At 30.9% G+C, this 12,573-nt stretch overlaps 1 protein-coding gene across 1 annotated transcript in view; it reads left to right on the top strand.

The window, feature by feature from the left end:
- LOC108771541 (interleukin-1 receptor accessory protein-like 1) overlaps positions 1-1,238 on the top strand; it is a 47,262-nt gene extending 46,024 nt beyond the window's left edge. The window contains exon 6 of the mRNA XM_018536856.1: positions 769-1,238. Coding sequence (XP_018392358.1) covers positions 769-1,238 — 470 coding nt within the window. The remainder of the gene's footprint in view (positions 1-768) is intronic.
- The last annotated feature ends 11,335 nt before the right edge of the window (positions 1,239-12,573 follow it).

The raw sequence follows: 12,573 nt of genomic DNA, 5'->3' as shown, positions 1-12,573 counted from the left end.
TTATTTACTTGGTTTGTCTTAATTTCTTCTTTTCTTCATATTATAAAATTGCAGTTGTGCTATTCTTTTATATATTTTAGGATACTTAAAAACATACTATAATTGTGAAAGTTTTATAAATTATTTTTAACTTTATATATATTCCAGAATATATTGTTTTTATTTTATAGAACATTAATAGTGTAACCGATAAATTCCAAAAATTCTAACATAAAATTAAAAATTATTTATAAAGCTTTTACCAGCCTATCTCCATAAATGGAGAGATAGGCTAGCAACATACATTTTAACATGAACCGATGTCTGTGTTCTCTGAGCGAATTCTTGAAATTTTTGTTGACTATACTATTATATGTTCGACGGAATAAAAATAATACAGTTTGGCATATAAAATTAAAAATAATTTAAAAAGCTTGCAATTAGTGTTTATATGTGTCTTCTTAAAATTATTTTTTATTTTTTTTACTTATTTAGAAATACGTTGTATAAAAGAATAACAAAATTGTTTTATAATGTCTCAATTTTTACATGACTATTTGATAGAATTTATGCGGGTGAACTTCCATGAGTAGCAGTGTATATCAAAACCAAGATTGTTAAAGCTGAATCTTTAAATAAAAAATTAAAAAAGAAATTTATCTAAATTTATTTTTTAATACAAATAATTGAAGAATTATTTTTTAATCTAAATTTATCTAAATTTTATTTATTAGTATTTTTATTTAATTTCTTTGGTAGTAAATTCTAATACTTTCTGACGTTTCGCAGGGAGTCTGGAAATCAGTCCTCATGCCAATACAACTCGGCGAATCGTCGTCGTGCTCAGCCCCGCTTCCCTGGACAACATCTGGACAGACGCGAGCGTCGGCGCGGTGTTGAAGCAACTGTCGTCGCTTCCAATCCGGGTGATTGTCGTCACGTTGAAGAGACTGCCGAGTACAACTGCGACAATCGCGAAGCGATCGCGGCGGGATCGTCGTGACGCCGATAATACCTCTTTCGATCGACTGACGATCCTGTCTTGGCAGGACGGCGGTGGCGGTGGCAGTGACGGCAATGGTACCGCCTTCGGTAGTGGTGGCCGCAAGTTCTGGTACAAACTGAGGCTCGCGATGCCGGCGATGCGGCCGGTGGCGTCCGAGACCGGTTGCCAATCAGTAGCAATGATAGTGCAGGCCAACGGCAAGTGCGGACAGCAAAAGGCACGCTCGCGCGAGAGCCTGGAAGTCCTTGTCTAAAGGCACCGTCATGACCGGAGCTCATCCACGATCTGAGATTCCCGTGAGAGCACTGTCTCGACCGATTTCTACACCAATTCAATTGCCAATCTTCGAATCCCAAGGCGAGGGTCTTGAGGCCCTGTAATCGCGTTCGCGCGATCCTAGCCCCGAGGATCCCGCGAGAGAAAGCTTTCGCTTTTGATTTGATATCGACCCGGCGGAAGAATTGTAAGGCGATTTCGACTTCGGCGACTGAAACTTCAGCGAAGCCTCAAAAGTCTCAAGACTTCCCTTCCGTTTCGAAAATCTTGCGAGAGGAATCTTCTTCATTCGTGATATCGATTTTCGAAGAATGCCGCGAGGCGACGTTGGTCCTGACGATTCTAATTTTACGCAGAGGCCTCGAGGCTTTTCGTTTACTCTTATTACGAATTGAGGATCTTGCTACGAGAAGTACGATCGTCGTTCTTGATAAGAGGAAAAAAAATTGCAGCTCTTTTTCGAACATTTCGATCGCGTAGTTTGAAGCGAAATTCAAGATTGGAATATGGAAAAAATAATTTTGCCGAAATACCTATAAAGGACCCCGCACAGAAAAAGTGGCTTCGGTCAAATTGGCTCGAACTGTGATATTTTATATGTAGATTATATCAGATGCTAATCAAAAGTTTCGAACGTAGCCATGACGGACAGTGTGCGAATCTACCATTCGACGGGATTGGAAATCAAGAAATTTTCACGCGTTCGTAGCTCTTTGATGATTTAGCAATTCACTACGAGTATCTATTGTCAAGAAAACCTCTCAAACGGTCGCTCGAAACCGGCGTTAAATTGCAGATTCCGTATATCTGTGTCTGCGTGTAACCACGAGTATATGTAAGAGAGGTAGGCCCTGTCCCGACTTTGGGATGTTGCGCCATCGAATAAATGATCAAAAATTCCTTTAGGCAAAATCATAAAAATAGCCAGATTTAATCTGTAGTATTATTTAAAAGTTCCTATTTTGAGTCTAATTGGATTGAAAGGTATTTTTATCTACTGTGATGTTACTGCTATGACCTCGGTTTCAAATCGACGGCTGCGTTTCAAATCGGTATATTTGTTGGCGTATAATTAATTTAAACTGAAAATTGTATAAATTCACAAGAAATATTATTAAGGCAGAACCGCCTCGACTAAATATGGTGTTTTTCACTTACATGTGTTTAATCTCATTAGTCTGTTTTTACTTAACATATTTATCTACTACTTATTTTTTAGTAACTGTATTTTAATATTTTTATAAGTTATATATTTTCTTCATATCTCAATTGATTTATTGAGATATAAAAAACATAGTTGTTTTGAAAAAAAAAACTACGCACTTTGCAAGTAGTATACAAATTACGTAATTGCATAATTTTTTTTTAAAACAACTATGTGTTTTCTTTACATCAGTTGATCTATCTCATTATTCTGTGTATAAAGTATTAAGTTATTAAAAAATGAATAGTTTAGCGAATAAAGATAGTTTTTAATCCAATTAAATCCAAAATAGACACTTTTAAATGGTGTTACAGTCCAGATCTATTCATTTTTTTAATTTTATCTGAGGAAACTTTTAGTCGGTTTTTCGTAATCCACAAAATATTACAGTTTTAGTCAATTTGTAGCTACTTTTTCCATAGAATTTGTGCAGAGTCTTTAGCTTAATACAAATCTGAAAATAAAATTTTTGGACCATCAACATAATTGTGTAGAAATTTCAAGAATGATTAGTGATACTACAAAAGGTTTTGATATTTTAGTCAATACGAGTGTCCTGCTTATGCAATTATTTTATAGTCTAACGAAATTATTTTCAGACTTATATTTAGCTAAATTTCTAGATTCTTCAGCAAAACCGCCCTTTCCATAAAAGCGCAGTCGATCTTCTTCGATTTAGGAAAAGTCCAATTATAAGAAACACGAAGAAGGCGCGTCGCGACTTTGTGACGTTATCACGTTGCAATCGATTTTCTCGCGAATCGCGTCGAGATTGGAAAGCAAATTCGATTTAACATCGCGACGTTGCTACGCGGGGAAGAAGCTGTAGCGTGCGGCACTGCAAAATGGAATCAAACGGTCCCGAGATCTTTCTAGATCCTCCCTTCTAGAAGCTCGATTCTCTCCGAGTTTTCAGCTCAAAATTATGAGCTCTTCAATTCGATCGTCGGTTGAAGAAGCTCGATCTTGAATTAGGAAAAAGAATTTTGTTAAAATCGTGAGAATCTCTTGTATCGAAATATGCGATTTTTCGCGGCAAGTCTGTTCGACTGCCTCTCGAACATCATGTAGTCGGCAGACTACATGGAATGCAATTACGTAAAGGGGAATATCTAAACGGGGATTGTAAGATGCAACTGCTTTCAACTGCATCAACGTGACAGTGCGAATCAGCGGCGCGAAGCGTGAATTGCTGCTCGTGATAAGTTCGGGGCTCGTGATAAGTTCGATGGAAACGTTAAAGGCGTAGGGACCTTTGTACAACTTTTTTTATCGTCGAAGCGGTGAATTTTTAAAATGTAAGAAAGGAAAATATATTTCGGTGACAGAAGCGGTACAGAGGCTGAAGAGACGAAGGATCTTTTGGTGAATGTGCTGATCAGCGAAAATGAGTTCGATTCTATGTGAATGCAAATGCATTTCTACGATTAAAAGTTTTAGTTTTATAATATTTGTAATATTTATTTTAAAATAGTAGAATAATTTCCTTTTATTGATCGATGCATTGCGTGAAAGGACTTTAAGGATATAAAAAAATGACTGAAAGAATATATAATAGGAAATTTAAATCCTTTGTATATTCAGATTTTTTGTATCTTAAAATCTTGATCTTGAACTTTAAATCTTTAAAATGTTCGCTTCTACCTACTTACTGTACTTTAATTTTAATCTTGATTTGACTAATTCTTCATTCTTTTTTAGTTCTAAAAATTAGAAAAAAATGAAGTGTAAGTTGAACTAAAATTACAGTTAAGTTACATTTCTACCGAAACGGGCATAAGTCTTTTAAAGAGAATTTTATATTCTATTAAATTCTTATACTTTTGAGTAAGAAATTCGTATTTTTCTTGTGCGAGAAATGAGACAATTATCAGCACGCCTCCGTGAGGTTTTAAATAAATATGTTAAGGTTTTTGAAAATCACAAAGATGAGAGGATCCTTGCACAATTTTGTAACTTATCTGTTTGTTGAATTGACTATATGAAGAATGCGTAGTGGTCGGAGAGATCTTAAATTCCTGGATTCTTTAAATTTTACATTTATCTTGAAGCTTTGGATTTAGAGAGATTATTGAATTTAGAGATAACTTATCTTTAAAAAAACGTATAAAAATTAATTTTTGCGAAAAAGTTTAATAAAATTAAATTTAGATAAATTGTTAAAAACTTAAATTTGGTAATAAACAGTGTAAAATTTGTCTTCACATAAAATTTTAATTATTTGTTACAAATAATGTAAGTGAGATATAACTGTTTCGCACAAGAATCCGTTTTAACCCCATTTTCCTTTAGTAATACTTTATCCTATTTTTGCATTTTTAATCTTATTTTTACGGTTTCCGTTTTCAATAGTTTCTTATTATAAATTCTTATAGTATTTGATAGAAATGCACATATACATGTTTGACGTAAAATCTATATATTTTCGTTATATAGATGTTATAGAAAAAGTTCAACAATTAGCATCGAAATTGACATAAAGAACGGAGAATCTCCAATATTTGTATAAAAATATGTAAAAGCTATTATATGTAAAAAAATTAAAAACAAAAATCTAAAAGTTCCAAAGTGTTTAGAGGAATTTTAGGATACACAATTCTAATAATTTTTCGTATATAAAATGTTTGCGAATTTTTAACCCAGCGAGAGTGCGATATTACCGTAAAAAATAGGATAGATTTAATTAAATTCCTCGCATTTAATTAACTGAAATGAGGAGACCAAATTTAAAAAATATATCGCTATGTACGTATCACGAAAATATCTCTTGTACAAACAGTTTAAATACTTCCGGCAGGGAACTTATTTGCTTTCCACAATCGACGATCGATTTCGTTATCCCAGCATTCCTACCGTTCCAAAGGACGGTAAAGAGAGCAGAGAGATGGAATTGCACAGTCTTCCTTCTCGCGAGCGTGATAATAGGCTTCATTACTGGCGTTTCCGTTATCACTGGCGTTCCAATGTCCTTTCCTTTTTTAACGTGCTTATCGCCACTGTTCTTTGTACATACATTGGAAGTTTATATTTATTTAGCTAGTTATGTTATTTATATATGTACGTACCTTTGCGTAAGTTTTAGTATGGCAATCCTTTAACCGGTAAAATAGCTTCTAAAGTTTTGAAGGATTTAATTCGAAGAAATTCGAGTATCTTAAAGAATTCAAAACTCACACGCCGTCTGAGTATTTAATACATTGACTGCCCTAATGATTCCAGCGCCTAATTTTCAATGACATCTTGATAAAACTAAAAATTTTGAAAACACTTGTGTAAAAAATATATATCATTTAAGTTAAACTTATGAATGATATAAATTGTTAGATAATGATATAAAAAGTATGTAAAATTATACTACGGAAATGGATTTTATTTAATTTTATTTAATCATGAGTCATAATTAGAGATGAAAATGACAACATTTTACGATAATATTTACTCGATAATTTACTGTAAATTAGTCAGTAATTTATCGAGGCTGATAAAATGGTAATTTAAAAAAATTATAAAAATAAAGTAATTTGACTAAAGTTTTTTACTAGAGCAATAACAAAAATATAATTATATATTAAACAAAAATATATTATATTATAATATATATATGAAAAATAAAATATAAACTTCTTGTAATTGTATTATTGCCAGAAATGCCAGAATGCTTAGTAAAAATATAGAATAATCTTAAGCCGATTCCTATTAGGAATATTGAATGATTGTATAATTTTTAATTTAATTATACACGTAAGTACGAAAATACAGTCTATTTATGCATAAATATAAGAAACAACAAATTTTACCAAAATTATCAATAAATTACCATTTTACCATAATTTTACCGTAAGTAATTGTAAAATTGAATTTGACAGTAATTTTGCATCTCTAGTCATAATAAATATTTTATTGTATTTTATAAATTTTGTCACATTTTAATTTTTTAATAATATTTAGTATTTTTATTATTATCATATTTTATATATTGCATATGATAATAAAAATTTGCTGGGCAGATAACGTGTTAAATATCTCAATCAATATTCACCTACAAATCTCAAAGCTAATTATTGAGACATATACAGAGCATACATTGTTTCATTTATTTATATATTTTATAACATATAATTTATATGTTAAGAGATCTGCAAAATACCGGTTAAAGGGTTACACAATTGCGGAATAGCGTTGGCGTCTTTCTGAAATTTGATTTTGTCCCGGGCGGTAACGGTAATCTTCCGTTAACGCTCGATACAAGCAGGCCGTCTCGGTACGTTAATGTATAAGTGTTTTATACTGTTTTATATATGTGGCGGACGCTTCTCGAGACTGTCTTGAACCTCCTCGGACGCACAATCGGTGTCAGTAATCGTTGTTTGTCGCAATTCATCTCCTAGCAGCGAGACGGGGACGATTCGCGATTTCCTTCTGAATCCTTTAGAAGCTCTATGTTTTTCGGATCTTATTTATATAAAATTATAAGATCGAACGCTTCTTCGTAAAACGGATGCGGATTTATGAGTAGAGTTCTTAAATTCGTAAGCTTGATTTTAATTACTGGAATTTCAAACTACTTACAAATGCGAACTTGTGAACTTGTTCTATCTATTTCTCATATTGCATCACGTTTATCAGAGTTCGTCCTATTCTTACTTAATGTATAATTTACAGTTCCTAGCTGTATTATTAGACGTAGAGATTTTTTAGTAAATTCATCATTAAATTAATTTTTTTTTTTAAATCGATAGTAAGACTTTCTTTTTTGTTTAGATATTTTTAATTAATAAAAACATAATTTGGACAGTATTTGTCAAATGAAAAGATATATGTTTTTAAATGTTTTGTTAAACTACCATTAGTGTGCCTCTTAATATCTTGATTCTAATAATAATTTTAATTAAAGTTTATTATGATGAATAAACAAATAAATTGATTTATAATAAAAACAGAAACAGAATGGTACTTTTCTTGCTGTCGCTTCTAACAGATTTGTGTTTTTTCATGGACATTGTGATGAGTGAAAACTTACAGAAAACTATTTTCTTTACATATTTTAACCTATCACAACAACATACAAAATAGATAGGTTATTATATATATATATTTTTTTTTATTTTTATTTCTTAAAAGTGATTAAATTGTAAAAAGTATGATGCGTTTAATAATATGGCTTGGTATCTATTTGTTTATCCATATGTAAGTACGTTTCGCGAAGAGGAAAGGTGAAACTCGTTATCTTCATTTGGAGATTTCTGTCCTCCAAGGGACAACGTAGTACCATAATTTATTTATCCTCGGTTACCTTGGGATTAGTTTATGACCACGAAATCCGGAGGAATGTTTCGCGTAGATGGTACCGCACACGAGAGCGACAACAACAATAATGATAGAGTAGAGGATAAGTGTTATCTGTAGTTATTATCGTGATTATAACTTAGACGATCGAGCTGTGGTAGGGGGGAGGGAGGGGGATGAGCAAGGGGTGAGCTTAATTTTTAACGTTGATAGCGATTATTCTCTTTACTGTCAGTATTACGACACACTAGTGTACTCGTCTCGCTGGGATACCAGCAAGGATCATTGCAAAGGATAATCTGCGAGCCGAGTAAGCAGAGTATATAGATGTAGAGCTATATTTGAACGGCCTGTTTCGCGAAGAGGAAAGGAGCAAGGAGAGTCCCGAATTGATTTCCCGGAGGTAGAGAGGACGTGTATCGTTCTCTCGAATATCTAGAGTATCCTGAGAGAAACCAAGAGCTTTGACCACACATCAAATCGTTTATTAGAATCTGATCTAAGAGAAAATTTTTAATCGCAGAAATATTTAATAAATTTAATAAATATTATAGTTACAGAAAACATTAATAAAAACTTAATTAAAATTTCTATTTGAATTTTTTATTTATTTGTATAATTAAATTTTTTCTTCTGCTTTTTCGAGAAATTTCAAAAATATTATGAAGTTTTAATTTTTATGTTAAACTGTCCACTGAATATAACAGCAAATAAAGTAATTTAATACACTGTGAATTAGATCTGACACACGAACAAGACCCTTTCGCAAGCAAGCCGTTTGTTTTTCTTTTTTTTTTTTTTGTAACTTTTCTTACCAGTCTTATCGATGTGTATTGTTTTTCGCTATTGATAAGGCAAATTAGTGAATGATTTACTTACTTAATTAGTCTTGGTATTTTTTGACAATAAAGTCTCTTTTTAGGGTCCTAGAAGTAGCACGGGACTTGTGTAACGTTCTTCTTTTTACTATAGATAGCTTACTCGACAGGATGACGAAGACGAAGTTGGGCAGTCGTATAATTCTAGATAAATGTTTATGTACTGTGTGTGTCTGACTGACTGCGTCGATTGCTTGATGAATAAGGGTACGTGTAAAACATTCTGTTTATAGCGGAGCATGTGTTGCGATGTTAAGGATAATTCCTTGTATATGCTGTGCGAGGTCCTCTATAGGACAACCAGATAGCTTGTAAGCGGCTTTTAAAGAAATAACTCTAGTTTACCACACCTTGTTTATTGTACTTGTTCCCTCTCGTGCTAGATTTAACGAACGCTTCGATATGTTTCTCTTGCCCTAGTAAAAAAGATTCTATAGTCCATAATATTTTTGAGAATTTTGCATAAAATATTTTTAAGAATTTTTCAGAATTTTTAAATTTATGATTTCTAAAAAATTTCTTCGGGAATTACAGAATGAGAAATTTTAGAAAATATTTCAGAATAGATTTTCTTGGCATTTTTGAAAAGAGTATCTCAATTTGCGTAAAAAGTCTGAGAAATTTTCTAAAAAATGGAAAAATTTATATAGAAGTTCTGAAAAATTCTGAGATTTGTATAAAAATTCTAAATAATTAGATCTATGAAGAATTCCAAGAAAACTTTTTGCCAGGGCAATTTCAATAAACGGTTCTCATTGTCGAGATCAATTGATTTTAATCACGCAATTCTATTTATTGATTCTATCCGTTTTATTTCAACTCTGATGGCTCAGACACTTTTAAAATGAGTATAATTTTGCATAGTTGAGTAACTAAGTATCGAGCCGCGTCCATACGCGTGTACTTACATATTTTTAATTAGAGCATCGTATTTTCTTTGTCATTTTCAATTTTTTATTCAATCCATTCGTTTGATTCTTGTTTTGTAACTTTATTATTTATTCCGCGTTTTTAGTATAAGCTGTGTATTTTTTTCTGGGTGAAAAATAAAGAATTTGGAAGACCTATGATCGATGTGTAATATAAGTCTACGCATCTCTCCTTGTAAAAACAAGAAACATTACTTTTTGTAAGTAAACCGCGTTTTGTATCGACGATAGACTTGAATGTCTCAACTTTATCATCGCCGTAATATATAGGTACATAATTAATGAGATCTTCGTTTGTACAGATCGACGATGTAATATGTTGACTGTATGCTATCAATAAGGTAATTAAAGAACAATGTAATTAAAAAAGGAAAATAGAGGAAAAGAAATATATATATATACATAACGGTGGAGTATAATTACATAAATAATCATTTGTATCTATATTTCGTTTACAATGATTACGTTGCTTAATGTAGGCAAAGGTATTGTACGTAAAGTACTTGTATGTAAGGTATTGTAATTTGTTTTCACCTAAAAGTACAATACACCTATCTACATACATAATAAACATTGATAATAACGATTACAATACAATTGGTTTTCATGTGTAATGTAAATGGAACATCTATCTATCGTGAGTAGCTCACGCGCCTTTTTAACCCTTTTTTTGCTGTTAATGTTATTAGCTTAAAAAATTATATGTCGCCTACGTCACTTTAATAATTATTTGAATAATATTAAGCATGAGATATTAGTGCATATTTAGTGTTTAAATATATAAAGAAATGTAAAATTAAAATTTTTAATATATATTATAAAACAGATGATAACCGAATGTAAGATACCTGAAACAAATAAGACCACTATTTAAAAAAAAATCTATTTATTTGTTGTTTTTCATAGCTAAGAGAGTTGAATAATATAATAAACTATAAAATAATGTGTATTCAGACATTGCAACAAATTGTTTTTGTTACATTAAACAAAACTATTATTGCCAATTCTAATTTTTTTAGTCCTTTTTTTATCTACTTCTTGTGGCATATCTTTTAAGCATATACTCTAGACATAAAGTTTTCAAGTAGTAAATTAAAAAATGGGCTTTATTTAATGCTGAATCTTATTCAGGTACCTTATACCTTTAAACCAAACACATTATATATATTTTTATATCATAAAATAATACATAATCGCACCTGTCATACAATATACATTTGTATATAATAGTACAATATAAAATTTTATTCTATAATATAAAAGTAAATAATGTTACATTGTATACAACATGCTTTTGTGTATCGTAGTACAATAATAAAAATTGTAATAATACATTAGTAGTAATAACAATAATACAATAACACAATTGACTATAATATAATAAGTAATCAACTTTAATTAGTGAACTTAAAAAACGCACTCTTTTAAAAATTATGCTGCAATTGAAAATATACTTTTATTTATTTGAAATTTTTAACAAAATAATGATAAAAAATGAATTAAAAACTGAGAACAAATCAACATAATTTTGATATGTACATACCCGAAAGCATATATATGTACACGAAATGTCTCAGATGATTACAATCACTTTTACTTATAATATTTGATGTAGTACAAAAGTGTATGATGATCTGAAATAATGTAATATTATTTATGGAGAGATAAAAGTTCTCCAGTATTCAGATTTTCAAAAGTTTATGAATCTCACATTAAAAACGAGAATTTAAAAATATATTTTTTACGATAAAGATAAAATACGCGAATAAAAGATAAACAAGAAGAGTTAAAATCGGAATATTTAAGCCAATCTAAAAATTGTAGTGCCAAATGCAAGAACAAATAAGAGATTGAAAATTAGAAAACAAAATAAAAAACATCACATTAAGATATAATACATTAAAAAACACAAATTTAATCATTAATTGGTTGAGAAAATAATTTAAGAAGAAATAACTTATAAATAAAAAGAGAAACAAATTATATTAATTATTAATACTAAGAATTATCAAATGCTATACAAATGCAGCTAATAAAATTAATAATAAAAATGATATAAAACTACAGATAATATAAAAAGTAGAATTATAAAGACTATATTTACAAGTCAAGAAAAGTAGTCACGGATATAAATATCTTTGTTTATTTTAATAATCTACTTTAAAAATAATTTCTATATTTGTTTCAAAGTTATTTTCACAACGCAATCGATCGGAAACATTCACCCAAGAGGAATGTTCAAGCTTTAATTTGAGCTTTGGTTCTTCTCAAAACCATAATTTTCATTGAGCGAAATACACTCAAAAAATTTAAAGTGTACCACTATTAAAAAATATTAACATTTTTTTTGTACTAAAATTTAGTAACCTGTTTCTTGCGGATAAGTATATTCAAAAACCGAATAAAATATTTTTTTATTTTCCACAACCATTGAATTTATATTCGTATTTATATTCATTATTTATTCATTATTCGAATATCGAACACATTCATTGAACGTATGTACTAGAATGTAAAAGAGTAAACTTTTTGACAATTAAAAATTTTTAATTCTCAGATCGAATTCCATCTGGATTCCTCCTTTTTTTAAATTTCAAAGAGATTTTGCTTAAGAAGACAGAATTTTCGCGACGATTTGTCACATCCAATGCAATTGTAAGAAATTAATGTCATGAATACATCAAAGTGCCGTGAATTCGCGAGCGACGGCGTCGTCTAAGGCCTTCGTCATGGCTTTGCCGGTATTTTGCACCATCTTCAAGTAGCCCGTCTCCTTCTGCAGTAGAACGTGGGGATGATCGAATTCCTGTGAACGATAAAAGTCCGCCTTTGAAGAGAGAGCTTGCGATTTACGATCTACTCTTTTTACGAGGGCTATATCCTTCACAACTCAATACGTGCCGCGTATAAAACATTTACACAACGTGATAACAAAAATATGATCACCTCCTACTGATGGTTTATATCGAGGAAAAAAAGAGCTATCAGCATTTTTATGTTGGAGATAATTGGTAT

The sequence above is a fragment of the Cyphomyrmex costatus genome, unplaced genomic scaffold (assembly GCF_001594065.2).
Source record: "Cyphomyrmex costatus isolate MS0001 unplaced genomic scaffold, Ccosl1.0 scaffold160, whole genome shotgun sequence".
NCBI lineage: Eukaryota > Metazoa > Arthropoda > Insecta > Hymenoptera > Formicidae > Cyphomyrmex > Cyphomyrmex costatus.
Note: the sequence above shows the minus strand (reverse complement) of the source record. Positions and strands in the feature narration are given on the sequence as shown.